Raw genomic sequence first — 17,059 nt, forward strand, 5'->3', positions numbered from 1 at the left:
GGCCACAAATAATGACAAAGTTAAATTTGAATTAATCTAACATTTAAATATCAGTAAGGAAACAAAGGCGTTGCTGACAAGATTTGTTAATGTCGGGCAGTGCATGTTTCTCAAGTTGTCTTTGTTGTTTTTGTTTATGAATGAGTGTTCTTTGTATATTTATGCTCGTGCTTTTCTCCCACTCTCTGCTCCTGCTAATCAGTGTGTATATCCACCATTTAGGACAACTGATGAGTCCCCAGAGCCAGCTGAGCCTTGGCAAGCAAAGTCACCTGTGTTAATGAATACTCATTTGAAATAATTTACATGAGAGATGCAATTTACAATATTTTCTGTGTAAATTGCATGAAAATCAAGGATAATTGGGCGTTAAGTCATTCTTCTCTGTTCCTCAGGGATGTAGCTGCATGAGAAAGGTCTGTAAATTCCACCCAATACAGCCAGATGTTGAATTTATGGCAGCTTTGTTAGAAAACTTTGGGTAATAGTAAACAAATATTTTTTCCTGATACATTCTACAGTCAAAAATCCTGGCTTTTTTTCATTGCTTTTGAGTGACCTGACATAAAATTGAAATTAACCCTTTGGCAAACTTTTCCCATTTTAGACAATCTATGCCTGTGCTGGAACCTGCTCCTCAAAATATTGAACAGCAGCAATATTTACAGCCCTTGGGAGGTGTAAGCATGTGGAATGAATTCTTGTGCTATTTCTGACCAAGACCCTGGGAAATCTGAGAAATCATTTAGCCTTAGAGAATCCTTTCCCATTTGTATACCAGACTTGCTGGTGCATTTTAGCAAGAGACTAGGAAGTGCTGTGGCTAAACTCAGACAAGTCCTCTTAAGTCTTTGGTAAGACTTTAATTTCATTGTCAGTGCAAATGCAATTAATAAATGGTGTCTAGTGAAGAAAGGCTACAAGTGACTCAATTTAAGGTACCTGCAGTTGCTGGGCAGTTAGCAGGAGTTTACAAAATCTATATTCTACACTGAGCCTTTTGCTATGTGGTATTATGGAGTCATGTAAATAGCTCCGATCACTTCTTGAGCAGAGGGCCTGTCATTTGCATTTTGCCACTCTGAAAGTGTTCATAATATTTTTAGTTCAATACTGAACTACGAATTCCAGATTTGTTTGCATGCCATAAAAAGAATGACTTGCTGTCCTGCCGTCTGCCTTATTTGAGTTAGTCTTTGTTTTATAATGGCTGTTTTGAATTGCCACCTTCAAAGTTAGCAAAGAACATCTGTAAATTTGGGCTGCATTTTCGAAAAAGTGATGTGCAGGTTTTCACGTGTGAACGGAATGTTTCCAATTGCTTGTGCAGGAGGGTGATTGATGCAGTCTTTTGTCTCAGCTCTAGTTAAGGAGAGTCAGAAAGTACATCTTTTTGGTTAGCTATCTTTTCTGATACTTTGGTGTGAAGGTACTGTGATTCAGTCATCATTCTTTCGTAGTAATTTGTCTTGCTTCTAAAGGGAAATAACTCGCTTTAGCCTTTTAGTGCATTACAAAGCACAACTCCTTGCACCACCTCCATGCAGGGGGATTGATATGCTGGGAGAATGACATAGAGAACAATATCCACCCTTCACGCCTTCCACGTTCAATAGCTCTGGGGTGCGGGGTGTTGGGAGAGATTTTCCTGCCTCCAAGTCATGCTGCAATGGGGAATGGTGTTTGCTTTCATATTCTTTCATTTTTATTCAAGTGCCCAGTTCTGGTAAATGCTCATGCAGATTTAACCTTGCAACTGTGCAGCGAAATGTTAAAATCCAGCCCCAAATCTACTGATTATATAAGGCAGTACATAATATCAAGCTCTGCACTGTAAAATGACACTCTTTGATATCTTTTCCAAATGCCATCTGCAAATACTATAATTAGAATATATACTCTTTTTTTCTAACTCATTTAACAGCAACAAAAAGATCAAAAAACTTTCAGGTATAAATTTTCAGTAGACATGCAGCAATAAATGCTGAAATATGCACTGAGTCAAAATAAGAATTTGCCTTGTAGACATATTGTTAACACAGACATCAAATTAGCTTGACATTGGCTCAGTAATGAGTATTTAGGGCAAAACAACAGAAAATAAATTTCACTGGAATCAATCAGTATTGGAATCTCTCTCTCTCTCTATACATTGAAGTCTAATTTAGAAACAACTTCTCACATTTAAAATTGTGATGTAATGTAAAGAAGCTTCTATTTGAATTTTCAAGTGAAACCCTTAACATTTGGGTTTCAGCTGAAACTTAGCTGATGCTTTTCTTGCAGTGTGATAATAGTGAATTATTTATTTAAATACACGGTAACAGCAACCAGCATCCTGTTAGAGCACTGATAGGCATACTGCAGCCTGGGTGCTAGTAGTAACCCCAAACCCTCTTCCTAAACAATGTTACCAGATACAAGGGTTAGGTTCCTTCTTAAAGTGAATGTCCTTCTTAAAAATTTCAGATACCATTAAATGTAGGCCCTGGCTTAAATATTTCCCTGGGTACCATTAATACTTTCCCTGTGAAGTTCCTTTGTGAGCATACAATAGGCAAAACGTCCATTTATGGTGTGTTTTCTACACCTTTGTCTGCTAAATCTCACAGCTTGATCTTGGCAATTTGAGCCTTGAGATACCATTTAGCAGGCTTGTCTTCACTGTCTTGAGAAATGCTGCCTTATCCCAGAAGATACTGATTTTACCATCAGTGGTGGTAGGTCCTGTTTGGAAGGATCTCTTGGAGGAATTATTCAATGTGCTGTGGGGGTTTAGCTGGGCCAGCCCCAATGACAACCACATATGTTGCACAGTGAAATCCACCTACACGAGCAACGCAGTCAAGTCCAAACACACGGACAAATGTGAATGAGTCTTTCGTGTGCCCATGGCGTAATCCAAATTCAGCTGTTGCGGAGGTCTGAGTCTTTGGCTCTGCTGCACTGCCTACTCACGGCTCGATAAAGACTACAGTCGCACATTTTGGGACCTAGTCTGGGATTAATGTTGTTGTGCTGGCTCAGACAGGAAATATCAAACAGGCAGTCAGGGGAACTGCAATTGCACAGGCTGTGTCACTCCAGCTCTGCCATAGCCAAAGATCAGAGCGAGCTGCCGGTCCCAGAGCTGCGCTTTGATACACTGCAGACTCTGATAAATGACCTATAGGAAAAGGGAGGATGGATGGTGACCTTGTGACCCACCACTCAGTCTCGCTTAATCCCTCCAGCCATGTTCTGCAGATGCAGGAAGGTCCCTTGATGTATGTCTTCAGGAGAGTGAGGATGAAAAAGTTGCTTAAATGCTTGTAACTGTCACAGAAACACAAAGCAAGCAAAATGAATGTTGGGTTTTTCAATAGCTAATGTTACCCTGGATTCACTTTGCTTGCAGATTCAGTCAGCATATATTTATTTCTATCTTAACAGTCAGTGTGTTGACAGTAATTTTGTTAGGGACAAAATATTACAATCAGAACCAGAGTTTCCAGTAAAGGGATGCATTTCATTTGCTGCTTCCCCCACCCTCCACTGTCTTCTCTGCCTCTCACCACCTTGGTCTACGTGAAGCAAAATTATTTGAATGAATCGTGCAGAGGCAAGGTAATTTCAGTGCCTGATACTGCAATATTACTGTGCAAAATGACATGTTAGCCTCGTTAATAGATTATTTATTTTCATTAAATATTGATTATCAGTGGCTTACGCTGGCAGGCACTTTCCTGTTTACTGTGCAAGTAGCTATATGCCTACATTCTGTTATGGTAGGGGTTTTTTTAAGTTAACTGTTCAGTCTCATGAATTTTCATGTTTTGGCACTGACTGACATCTGCATAGTAATTCTGCCAATAAGTTATGTGTGCTTTTCACTAATGCAATTTTGTACCTAATGTATTCAAAAAATCCCTGGAGCGAAGGAGGATGTTTTAACCAAGGGTCCTGCCCTCACTTCACCAGGTAAGCTACTGCAAAAGGCTAGCCCGAATTTTATGAAGGTTTCCTAAATTCTGTGATGCAAGACATTAGTCCTCTGCCTGAAGCCTGGCAGTGCTGGCCATTGCTCAGGCAGCCTTACTGGTGTATCAGAAACAAAGATGCAGAAGAAGATCTAGCAGCAGAGAAAAGTATCTGAGAAATCTTCATTTCTGCAGAATTCATTCACTCAAAATCAGTTAGTACAATGATACGTAAATGGTGAAGGAAGAGAATTTCTGAGCAGTTTTGTACTGTGGATCCAGCGTTACATTAGTGCCAGCAGTAGAACAAGCCACCATTATAAGGCAAAACTAAACAAATCTCTGCCTTGTGAAAGAAGTAAATTCAGAATAAACTTCTTTTTTTCTTTTTCCAAAATTAAATATGGCTGGCCTAATGATCCAAGGCAGCGCTACAAGTTTGGCTTTGCAAAAACGAGAATAAGGGATTTTGAGGTTTGCAGTAGCGTAGTGAGAGCCCCTGCTTTTTTTAAAGAATGACACTCTTTTAGTTTTGCTCATTATCTCTTGCATTTTCTTGCAGCTAGTCCCAATTCAGAATTTCCATTGCAAAATCAGAATGAAATGTCAAAAATTTATCTCACACCAAAACAAAATTAGACTAAGGAATGCCAAAAAGCTTTTCATGGAGATACTGTGTTTGAAATACTGCATTCCAGTAACCTCAAAGTACTTGATAAGGTCAGAACACTTCATTGTGACGTTATCATTTCTAAACTACTCTGAAAAATCAAAACAATAGTGGAAAAATGTTGGCATCGTGACCTTACGGAGACAAAATGTTATGGGAGCTTTTCATAAAAAAAAAAATATTGATGCATGTTGTTACATTTCAAGAAAATCATTTCAGGGTGATCAAATGAGAAACTTTTTTTGTCAGGAAATGCTTGACTAGTACCAGCTCCATCTGTTCAAGGAAATAACTTCCACAGAAAATATTGCTTCCTTAAAATGGCCTCCGCAGTTTTCTTATTCTTTAACTTAGTAAGTCTCAGAGATGTTTGTCAAATTTTGCCTGTAGACTGTGATGAAATAGTATCATGGACACAGAGGATGACATGCTGCAAATATAATAAGGTGAATGTAACTTCTTTTTAAAATGTCAGTATGGCATTTTGAAAAAAACCCGACACCTTCATTTTCACTTAAAATGCGTAACAGTGATATCTGTTTCCAGAGCCCTAAAAGCAAACGAGCTCATTGTAGGGCAATACAATGATAGTTATTATGAGATTAGAATATAACAATAATCCACTTAAATTATTACCAGCAGGCTAGTACTTCAAAGTGACCCTTGACTCTTATCTTCGTAAGAAATAATAGCAATAACATTGTCATTAAAAGGAAAAGAATTTGAATTTCAATGAAAGCTTATTAAAAAGGTTTTATACAGTTCTGAATATAGATAAACATGTGCAGCATTTCCTTATAGGGAGTACAAATGGTCAATAGACCCCTAGGGAAATGAAAGAAGGACTCCTGTCAAAACAAAGAGAGGACACATTTGCGTCGGTATTGAAAACCTGGTAAACAAGTTTTTTTAGTGATAGTATTGGGTTGAAAACCTGAACAATGAGATTTTCTGGCACATTCTTGGAACAGATTGCACACATGGGAATTAGAATGTATTTTCTCTTTGAACCATAGCATGTGTAAGGGATTTATGTTGTTCAAAGTAAAAACGTAAGTGGACGCTAATATCCTAATTCATCAAAGAATAAGTACAGGCTTAAATCCACCTTTACTTAGCAAAGCTCTTAGGAATGTGTTTACCTGCAAGAATATGCTGGTGGCTAATGAAATCAGCAGTATGTGTTTACAGGTACTGCAAGGGATTAGAAGAAACGTCTAAACTTGTTGAAAAGACATCTAAAGTGGCTCTGTAATTTGTTTCCTGCTAAAAACATCTTTGAGACCAAAATAAGCGCGCTCTGTTTTTTTCTGGGTTGAGAACACACTTGACGCTTCCAGCATTAGTATTTCTACGGTGCTTGAAATTGTGAAATATGTTTCTGTGCTGAATGCACACTTCCATACAAGATGAAGCAGGCTGGTTGTCTTAACTTTTCCAGCTTTTGACCAGCAATGAAATCTAACGAATGGTGCTATGGAACTGGTATTAACAGTTTTTTGGGGTCAGTACAATATAATTAACAAAAATACATTACTTGGCAATTTTGCAGTGAGGAGCCTATGCTTTGTAATACGCAATTTCTGTGTTGAGTTAGGGTCATATTATCCTAGCAGACGGACTTATCTCAGAATTTTCTTCTCATTTCTGGCATATTTTGGTGCATGAGTGTGGAAGTTTTTGTTGTTTCTAGCTGAAGCTGTTCTATTTTATGCATTCTGTAAAATAGCGCAGTGAAAAGGAGAGGGAAGTGTAAAATAATAAAGTAGACTCGGAGGCAAGGACTGCAGACTTGTCTCCTTCATCCTAAGTGAATTAGCCTTTCAGCTAGAGAGTCTTACACTCTATCTCTGTAATCCACTCCATCAATTAATATTTCGTAGAGCCTTGCAAAGCATAATCACCTCTTCAAGCAAGAACTGAGAGCACCATGCTGTTACCACAGCAGAGCAACCCCCTTCATTGCTGGCTGCTCCTAAAATGAAGGAGCCACATATTGAAAGCAGAAAGGGGCCAGTTTCATCACAGGTGAGGTTCGTAGTCGTTGAACGACTAAATAAAAATGGGCATCACTTGCACGTCGCCCTGCGCTCGGCACAGCTGCGAGGCCCTCTCCTTTTTACGCTCCTTGGCGGTTCTCTGCTCTGCCTCCCTCCTTGCTACCCCGTTTGTAATTTCCATGGCCTGATAATTCTCAAAGTCAAAGTCATCTATCTGGCTGACCTCCTCAGACTGCCTATATTTGTAATGCTATTAAAAGATGTTATGAAGAGATGAACAGTCCCTCTTTCCAGGACATAGTATTTATAGCGTACCGCTAACAGGTAACCCTTGTAGAGCAAGCGGGGTCACAGGAGCCCCTCTCTCCCTGGCGTACTTGGCAATATTTGCACGTTCTCGGACAAGGAGAACTCGGGGGACGCGGAAGGCAACCCCGGGGCCCAGTGCCAGGCAAAGCCTTTCCTTACGGCGACCGCCCATCGCCTAGAAAACGCTGCTCGTGTGACATTTCCACGACACGAAGCGCACCACGGGACGACGGCTCAGGTTACCCGTCTTTGGAAGGAGGTCCTGGAGCTGCGCCACTTGGCAGCCTTTCAGGCATCTGAAAGACTTTCTGGGAAACCCCACTTTCCCGGGGGGAAAACCCACAGGGCTGAGCCCACACGCTGCCTCAGCACGGACGGGGCCAGATCCGATTCATCCCGGCTGACCCACCTTGCAGCAAGGAGGAGGCAACGTTGGGCTGGCAGAAAACCTTTAGCCCAGCTCCCGAAAGACCCCGTGGTGGTGGCCACCGCTGGGGCGACACACACCCACGACACACCCACGACACGCAACCCCCAGCCTTTTGCTCCTCCAAACCCACTCTCGGGCAGCGAGGACCGGCGGGGGTGGGAGAGGGAGGGCGCGGGGCGGGCGCTGCCGCCGGCCCTTCCCCCGGCCCGGCCCGGCCCGGCCCGCCGCGGGGCCGTGGGCTGCTCCGCGGGGGCGGTGCGGTGCGGAGCGGGGCGCGGCTCCGGAGGCTGCTGCGCGCCATGCGGGCTGGCTGAGCGGCGCCGGCCGCCTCCAACTTTTCCCCGGGAAGGATGGCTTCCAATTTTAACGACATCGTGAAGCAGGGCTACGTGCGCATCCGGAGCAGGCGGCTGGGGGTGAGTGCTGGGCCCCCCGAGGGCCACCTGCCTTTGGGCTTCTTTTTTAAAGAATTTTTTTCTTTTGTTTTTTTTTTTTTCCCTTCCACTCCTTTGTCCTCCTCTTTTTGCAAACTGAGCTCAGGGGGTGTCTCCGCAGGGGAAACAAACAAAAAAAATAATGGGGGGGGGGGGGGAGGGGGAGAAGAAGAAAAGCACCTAAATGCGCGCGTATATATATATGCATTATATATATCCCCACCTATATGTATATATATATTTTTTTTTCTCTCTCTCCCGTTGGGAGATGGGGATGCTGCCTGCCGGGAAGGCTGTGCTGCCTCCACCTCCCGGCTCTGCCCTTCACACTGAGCTCCCCGGAGCGCCCGGCAGCCGCCTCCAACTTCGGGCCGGAGCCGTAGGGGCTGCCGCGAAAACGGAACGCGGAGGGGCTCCGGGCAGCGGCGGGGAAGGGGGTGGCCGGGAGGAAGACGGGGATCTGGGGGTGCCTGTGCCCTCGGGACCGGGGGGGTTGGGGGTGCGGGGGGGGGGGGGGGACTTTGGGCGGGGGCGAGGGCTGAGAGCGGGGCCGGAGCTGCTGAAGTCCTGGGGTTCCTGGGAGGGGGCTGCTGCAAATCGGGGCTTGGAGGTCTCGCGTGGGACAGGTGAAGAACTTGCGATATCTTTAGGGCTTTTAAGTTCACTTGGAGTTGCGCAGAATGAAAATCCAAACAGCCCCCCTTTAGCTTCTTATGTAATTTTAAGCTTATTGAAAGGCTGTTCTTTTACTGCCATGGCGTGTTCTTAGATTCGGGTGTAGGTACTAGATATGCAACAGTGGTGGGTCAGTTCCCAGTTGGCATATGCTCTCTTAAAGTGGGGTCTGCTCCGACAGTGCATGGGCTGCTGCTACTTGCTCCCCTGAGCAAACTACCAGAGCCGCTCCAAGAGCTGGGACTTGGGTGCTCCACACCTCCCGTCTCCCTCAGGGAGCCAGCATGGCTTAAGAGGTTGCAAACTGGAGGGAGGCTTGTGTATATAAAATGTTTTAATTGATACATGTGCCTCTTGTGACAGGAAAGGAACTCATTTCTTGTGTTTCATGAGAACTGATGGGTCGGCTTATGGCGGGGGGGGGGGGGGTTGCGCGATCATCTGAAAGCTTTTGCTGGCTCATTACAATTATAGTTTCGGACTCTTACTGTATCCATGTTCAATGGCTTCTCTACAGTTTTGGTAATTTGCATCTCCCTGACTTGTTTGGAAGCTGGAAAGCATTCTAAAGTATTCCAGCAGGCTATTTTTCTTGTACCTGAACTTACAGGCGTAGTTCATTCTTTAAGAACTGCATGGTTCAGTGACAGAGGGAGATAACGTCATTATGAGAGAACCTGTAGTAAACTTGGCACAATTAGTGTATTGTAACTATCCTTTCCTTACTGAATGTATATCAGTATTCAGTTTTCTCCAGCATAAACGAAGCGTAAGATTAAATTTTGACACATCTTTCCATACTGTAACAGTGAAACCCAACGGGCATGTGAATAAGGCACATCTAATTCTGAGACAGGTGTAAATTCTGTTAATGCCCGTGTCTTTCCTTTATTAAGGCTTTCCAAAACACTTTGAGGGTGGTGGTGGTGGGGAAACACTCAATGCCCTCTCAGTAGAAGTGCATTTGACAGCTGAGTGCAAAAACAGAGGGAGAAATGCAGAACGACACTGAGCCCGTGGAAATGGAACAAACGTTAAATGTTTTCTTTGAAAAGACGGTTTCTTTATTTGATCTCACTCTTTCTAGTTCCAAAGGTTGGTATCATTATCAGTGGCTGGAAAGTGGGAAAGGGGTTATGGAAAGTGCTTTTGTGAAGAAGTCCAAGCAAAGTCCCAGAGAGTTCCCATGGGCGTAGATTTGTTAAAATGAAGACCCCTGAGTTTGTTGCCCTAAGCTGCCCTTGGCTCTGGGCGTGCTGTCCCGACAGCTTTCCAGTGCTGTGGAGGACATTAGGAGGGAAGGTAGTAGCCGCCGTGATCTGGCTGTCACTGCTTTAGATCTGGTGAGAGAGGCTGTGCTATGAGGGAGAGATGACCTCTTCAAATCTTGCTGCTCCATTTGTTTGGAAACAAGTTGTTTCATCAGCAGTAATGCTTCTCTCTCCCTGTAGTTTTCAGGTTAGAGTATTGGCCCACTACTTAAGAACAGACAGTTGAAACACGGCTGCAGATTTCTTCCTGTGACTTGCATTTTCTATAAGCTGCTTAAAAGCCCAGTGCCCTGATTTACAACACCCAAGTAGAAATGGGTAATTATGATTAACCCGAGTTCGTTAAATGCAGGACAAGCTTGTGTTGCTTGGAGCAGCGGTGCAACTGTCAGCACCCGCTTCTCAGTACGCAGTCCCAGCTAAAACGTGCCCTTTCTCCTCTGTGCGTTTTCCTCCTTGCTGCAGGTGTGTATGTGGACAGCTGGTACTGAAGCTGGCTGAGTACCTGGGGCTTTAGCAAGAGCTTGAATTCAGTCTTAATCAGTGGCTAATGTGAGCTTGGCTTCTTCAGAGAGGGAGGAACTATGCAAACACCTTGTTTTCCGGTCACTAAGTTGGGGAGGGCTGTTGGACACCCAGGAGCCGGAGGTGGGAAGGGAAAAAAAATACTTTAGACCTTAAAATAACTGACTTTCAAAGAACTTCGCCATACTGTGAAAAGGTTACGAAGGACAAGTCTACTCCAGCCCCGTGTAGGACCCCTGTTTAATTGAAAGGATTTCAATACTTTGTGTGTGGTGAGATGGAAGTGGGAGTTATGGAAATACATTCCAATATTATGGTGGCACAGCTGTAATCAGTGCATTGTCTTCTCAGACTGAATTCAGCTCCTGGGTGTTTTTCTGTAATGCTATGGTAATTCCATCACCAAGGGAACTAGGAGCAGAGCTTGTATCTACAAATTATCTCAAGAAATGACTTTTCTGTATAACTGGGGTGCAGATGCTACATTTGGAAAGAAAGGGGTGCAGAGAAGCAGCTTGCTCAACCCCAAACCTCTTTTAAAAGAAAAATGACAATTCTGGTAGGGCCTACTTTGTAATTTCAAGATTGAATTTAGGCTAATTAGTTTTGTACCTGGACTGTTCTTGCGCACTTTAAATATGCAAATTTAATTTAATATTATTTAATAGAATAGTTTCCATAGCAACATTTGTATCACATGTGTCTTCTGCAGAGCCAAATATATTCAGGAGAAAGCGCACTCTTCCCGATTCTTTCCGTCCTTATAGGGAGAAAAATAATTCCCTCAGCCAATGGTTTCCCTCTGTTATGTCATTAGCAGTGACACAGAGGAGGTTGTGTGCTAGAAAACTGCTGACAGTGTAAAAGCACAACCTTCCAGAGTTCCTTAAAATGAAAAAAAAATCAGCTTTGCTCTGTGAGCACTGCTTCCATCAGTGACCACTGGTGACTGCTGGACCTGTGTTTTGGGAGAGAAGGTATTCTGTTGCGCTGAGTGCTTTTGCTTGCAGTCACCTTTCATCTGAGTAAGTGCTTTCTATCTACATACGAAACAGGGGAGTCCTTTTATGGCCTAGGTACCAAAAAAGGCTTTTTTTGTGCTTATGATTTTCAAACAATGTCTTGTTCTGTGATAGAGATGTGACCTTTCTGAGGAGGAATATATCATGGAGATGTTTCTTCTCCTTAATGAAAAGGCTAGTTCTTGTGTTTTCATTTTAAGGATGGGTGGCTGTGCGCTGCCTGTCAACATGCTTGAGCTTTCGTTTTAGGTTGGGCTGGCCCAGCTGAGTGTTCAAATAACAATCAAAACAGGATCAAATCTTTGAAATAGAGGGCCTATGTTACACTGGTGAGCCTGAAGAGCTTTGACAGTCTTCTTGGAGGTGCAGCCAGCCTACCTCTCCTCGTGGGGTGGGAGACTCCCAGCGCTGTGTGTTGGTTGCACTCAACGCTTTTCTTGAACTCCCTGTTGTTAAGGCTTAGCTTACCCTTCCTGCAACCACACCTAAACTCAGGTTTGCTGGAAGCCATGTTTCAATTTGAGCAAGGGTTATGGAGCGCAGAAGCCGCTCTAAGGATACCCACTACTGCCATCATCAAGGTGTAGGCAGAAGTAAGTGCTGGAGGCTCGTGGTGAAGGCCGGCGACGTTCCTGAAGCCTGTTCCTCAGGGTACAGGCAGTGGTATTGGGAGTGCTGATGGCACGGCACCGGGAGGGTGCCGGCTGCCCTCCCGCGCACAGGGTTTTAAAGACGATGCCGTTCCCCTTGGAAGACCCTGTGGAGCTTGCAGGCATCTGGCCTGTCCCTGCCTCTTGATGTATGGGAGACTGCTGGAGCAAGATGCCATGGGGTTAGCTGTCAGCCCCTAGCTTCTGGTATGCCAGTAACACTTGGAGTGTCTTGTTGCATTAAGTGATGAAGTACCGTTAGTGTCAGAGGGAAACAATCTCTTCGATGAACAGCAACTGCCTTGAGCTGTCTGCAGCTAAAAGCAAAATAGTGCTGATCAAACAGAAGTGCCTCCAAGAACCAGCTGGGATGTGCTGGTGGTGAGCAGAGATGTCTCTGTTAAGGAGTTGCACATATCCACAGCTATGCAAAGCCTTGTAGAGTCTGGTTTGGCTCTGCGCAATACTTGATTGACTGGAAAACATTGGCTTCCAAAAACATTCTCTCTGGCTTGCTTGGAAACCAGGTATCTTCTTCCCAACAGAGGGTTTGGCTGTGGTGGCTTACATGTTGCTGCTTTCCAGGAGGGGCAAATACCTTTCTGACCATACCTTAAGGTCATACAAATATGGCTGTAGTGTTTCTCCCAAGCTTTGTCTACTATGAACACGTCTGGCTTCTGGGAAAATATTTCCATTGTCTCCCAATTTCTCAGATAGCATCACTTTGAAACTCAATAACGTAACAGGCATATCAAAGTGCGATCTTAATTCTGTTTACTGTGATGCTTGACCTGCTGTGGTACAAGGAGGATCATGCGTACACAATGTGAGGAGGCTGTGTTACTGAACAATCCTCCAGGAAAAGTCCAACAGTAAGGATGGACAGCATCTTTTAAGTTTTTAAGGCTTAAAAATAAATGTGGAGCCATCTACAGTAGTTTGTGCTCTTGTGCTCTTCCCTCTTATCACAAACTTCCCAATGCTGAAGAAATCTTTATCTATCTTGCTAATCAAACTCTTAAAATGTCTTTATTCTGGAAGACATCTGATAGAAGAGGTCTGTGCCATAATCCAATATAAATCCAGGTTGAAATAAGGAATGAATTATGGTTAAAAAATTGAATATATAGTTGTTTGCATACTTACTTCTTTCATTGTAAAGCAAAAAAGTGTAATGGTTGTGATGTTTTCTGCTTCTGCAAACTTCTCTTTAAGATTGAAACTACTTCTCTTCCCTGCCTATTCGCAACATGTTACTTCAGGCTGTCTGTCTCTTAATTTCATGGTGAAAATGCAAGAATTGGAGTTGTAAAACAACTTTGGCTCTCACAGGTGTAGGAGTAGCCTTCCCAAGCTTAAATGCATGTTTTCACAAAGGATTCAAGAAAACACTAAAGATCATCCATAAAAGCAGAATAGGAAATGCTGAAATAATTTGCATATGAAAATTAAGGTGACCTGTATTCTACGAGAGGGTGAAGTTTTTTTCCTTTATAAAAGGCAGCGTTATTAAAATTGGAAAAGCGTAGGACAGCATATGCTGCTGAATTAATATACATAGATTACTGCTTCTGCATGACAGAAGCCCTTAAAGCAAATAGTCCCAGCAATTTGTTGTTTGTTAGAAAAGCCTTACAAAGTATTTATCTTTCTAGAACATATACTATTGCTAACTAGATACACTGGATGTTTACAACCCAGAAGAACGATCTGAACACTAAAAATAATGTGTGGAACTCTCAAAATTGGACATTATTAACAGGCAGCCTGATTTATTGTATTATTGCTGTGATTTTATGAAGGTATTTCCTGCATGTGGAGGTCTGGTTGTCTGCTCCACAAGTTTGTATTACTATCAAATTATTACAGGCTATTACAAACACTCGTTTGGGAGGATCCATTGACTTTAATGGAGCTGTGCTAACAGCTAAGTGTCTGTTCCTAAAAACACAGGTCTCTGCAGAGGCTTCTATATCTGTTTGTCAGAGAATAAAGCTCACAGACAGGAAAAGAGGGGTAAAGTGGAGTTTTTCTACCTAGCAATCTGTTTCTTGTACCTCTGTCTGGCAAAGGAAACGCTGCTAACGGATTTTTGCAGAATCCTGTCTCATGGGGTATCTTCCACTTTGCACTTACGAGGCGAGGCACAGAACTGCTCTTGCAGTTGTATCTGTTTAACAACACTTCTAATTAAATCCTCACCCTGTACAGCCTGCTCTTGGGGTTGTCTGTAACCCCATCTGTTGGAGGCACCTCCTTGTTATGCAAGGAATGATCAGCCTCATCTGTCTATTAGAGTGGGTCCTCCATGGAAATTTGGGCTGGATCCAAGAAAAAGATCTGAGCACCAAACGTGAGGGTTAGTGGGGTTTTAGCAGCTGAAGCCCAAAAGTGCAATTCTGATACCCCTTGTGTTTGTTCATGGGGGTTTCCTAAGGACACAGAGATCAGCCATTGTCCTCCAGGGTTTCACACATGACAAGCACGGGGTTGTCCATCTTAAGGCGTGTTCCTGCAGTCCTGCCTGGGGGGTTTCTGTCGTTATCCTCTGATGGGACCAGATCTTCTGGGAACAAATGTGTAGGACAGTGTTTTAAATTATGGCTTTCACCACCTTTGTTAAAGATGGAGATACCTATGCCCGTATGTCTAGCAACAAGGTTATTCGAAGAGCTAAAGATGAACTAAGCTCAGCCCAGACCTCTTCCTTCCAACTGTTCTTTCGGGAGGGCACATTCCTGGCTGTGCTGGGGGCGGTGTGGGTCAGGGGATTCAGCATTACCTCCTCGGTGGCCTTGCCCTGGCTGATGGGGCAGCATAAGTTGATTTTTTGCACCTCTCCAAATCAACTTGGGCATGATTAAGTGATTTCTCATTACAAGCATGGCCTTACGCAAGTGCTGAATGTTCCTGGAAATGTGGCTTCTAAGTAGGGCCCGACTTTTTGGAGAGGAGGGAAGGAGGAAAAGCAGAAGTTGTACTTCTGAAAGTAGCTGCGTTGATGGCATCGATCTCAACGGTGTAAGGATCACGTTAACATCTAGTAGAAAAAGTTTGTGTGGGTGCCGTTGTTCTGAACACTGTTTAACACTGATCTGAACCAACTTAACCAAATTCAGTACAGTCCAGATCATTGTGAAATCAGGGAAGTAAAAATTAGTAGGTAACAGTAACTGGGTCTCTTCTGAAAGATGTAACTGCTGGAACTACAACCGTAGACTTGTACCCTCTTTAGTATTAACCTTGTTGAGGACAGAAACTAGATCTGTGCGTGTCAATTTTCTTTGCTTGATGGGTCTGACTAGCCCAAAACCTCTTCATCACGTCAGTGTGAAGCAATGTGGTGTAAGCGGTGTCCTCCAATGCAGAACTAGGGCTCTCCTGGCCAAGCCCATAGTAGGAATTTGTAATAGTGTAGTCTTCAGTTTGTGACAGAGGAAGGAGCTGACTTCTTCACGACTTTATAACTAGTTACTTGTTTCTAGGAAGTGCTTGCTTAAGTGAAGTAACGTGAGCAGTACTCAAATATTTCTGCATTAATTTAAAAACTCAATGCAAAACATCATTCTTAGGTTTCTGGACTGACTGCTTCTTATTTTGATTAGTGCTTTACTGGCAATATGAAATATTCACCTAAAATTAGGAAGAGGTTAATTTCTTGTGTATTTGAGTATTGCATGAGAACTTGCATGTTGGACAGTGTCCATATGCAAGATTTAAGTGGGAAAATACAACAATTTTGTCCTATAGACAGTTAATGAAGTTAATGCTTACTGCATACGCTTGTTTTAAGACTAGATAGGAAAACTTCTGATTCATGCTTAGAAGTTTGGAAAAACTGTTGTATAAAGTTTTGGACTTGTCCACTTCAGCCTTTTTCTTTTTTTTTAAACTTCAGCGGAAATTTTTGATTGTCAAAAGCTGAAAAGAGATTAAGCTTTCAGGGTTTTCTGTTCTTCATTTTAATTAAACTGACTTCTGTAGAAACTTCATTGAGAAGATTGGTGTTGAACATTTAAAATGACATGTACTTTTACAAGTTTTGCATAGCACTGTTTCTGTGAAACCCTGTGGGAGGAGAGGTAAAATGGGGGAGAGACAATCTGCAGGACTAGAACCATATGGTTAAAGAGATTGGTGCTTGAATAAGCGTGCCAGAAAGTTAATATAGGGATTTTAGAGTATGAGCTGTGAAAACTGGAAACAAGAGTGATGTAAGGGGGGGGGGGGGGGGAGGAGAAGGAGAAGGAAAAGTTGTCTGCCTGTATCTACATTTGAAGCAGCTTTATTAACAAATCTCTTGTGTTCACCTATACAGCTCCTTTCAGTCTGGAAGCATTGAGACAGAGAAAAACTGAGCAGATTTCTTATGTACCAACTTCAATCTGCAAGATATTAAGCCCATTAGATATTCATATTTTTAGAAAACTGTTAAATAAGGTGTTGGAACATATTCACAGATATTAAGATTTCTTACTGCTTGGAACGTCTCAGTGGCAGCAAGGATAGGATCCAGGACATTGCTTAGAAGGTTTGAGCTTTTATCCTTGAGCTGATAAGGGGAGGAATATCAGTAAATGTCGTTCGAGACCTAATGCAGCTCCATCTGGCTTCTGGCATTGGGTCTGTCAGCCCATGAGCAAGTCCCCGTTGGATTTCCTCTGTCACAAAGTTAATGGGATTTAAGTCCAAGTCAGTAGGTATCTTGATGGCGTTACATCTGGAATTGAAGCAAAGATCCTTGAATCCAAGAAGTTGAGTTGGAGAAAAGCGATCAGTGCTTGTCATTCAGGAGCTGCTCACCCTGTGTGATCTATGTGTTAGAAGAGCACGGTGCTTATCACTGAATTCAGGATGAGTTAAAAGGAGGTGTTGCAGCTCACATGGTAGAATTATATTTTGTTTCTTCTCTTAAGGTATCTCAATTTTTGCTTTGTGAAAACAGGATGGAGAAGCAAGGATCTGATATCTTTCTCATGGCCCCCCGCTTTTCATCACACTGCTTTTCCTATCTGAGTTTCATTTTGGGGCAGCATCCGAGTTTGTTTTGGATATCACTCATAGCCCAAGCTATGATTCTAAAATGAGCTGGGAAATCTGGAGGTTTGTAT

The 17,059-nt window shown here is 43.1% G+C and overlaps 1 protein-coding gene across 7 annotated transcripts in view; it reads left to right on the forward strand.

The window, feature by feature from the left end:
* Positions 1–7,600: 7,600 nt before the first annotated feature.
* DOK5 (docking protein 5) overlaps positions 7,601–17,059 on the forward strand; it is a 45,014-nt gene continuing 35,555 nt past the window's right edge. For all 7 annotated transcript variants that reach the window (XM_049816283.1, XM_049816284.1, XM_049816288.1 and 4 more), the window contains exon 1: positions 7,601–7,784. In XM_049816283.1, coding sequence (XP_049672240.1) covers positions 7,719–7,784 — 66 coding nt within the window. In that variant the 5' untranslated portion in view covers positions 7,601–7,718. The remainder of the gene's footprint in view (positions 7,785–17,059) is intronic.

Source organism: Accipiter gentilis, chromosome 14 (assembly GCF_929443795.1).
Source record: "Accipiter gentilis chromosome 14, bAccGen1.1, whole genome shotgun sequence".
Classification (NCBI taxonomy): Eukaryota; Metazoa; Chordata; class Aves; order Accipitriformes; family Accipitridae; genus Astur; species Astur gentilis.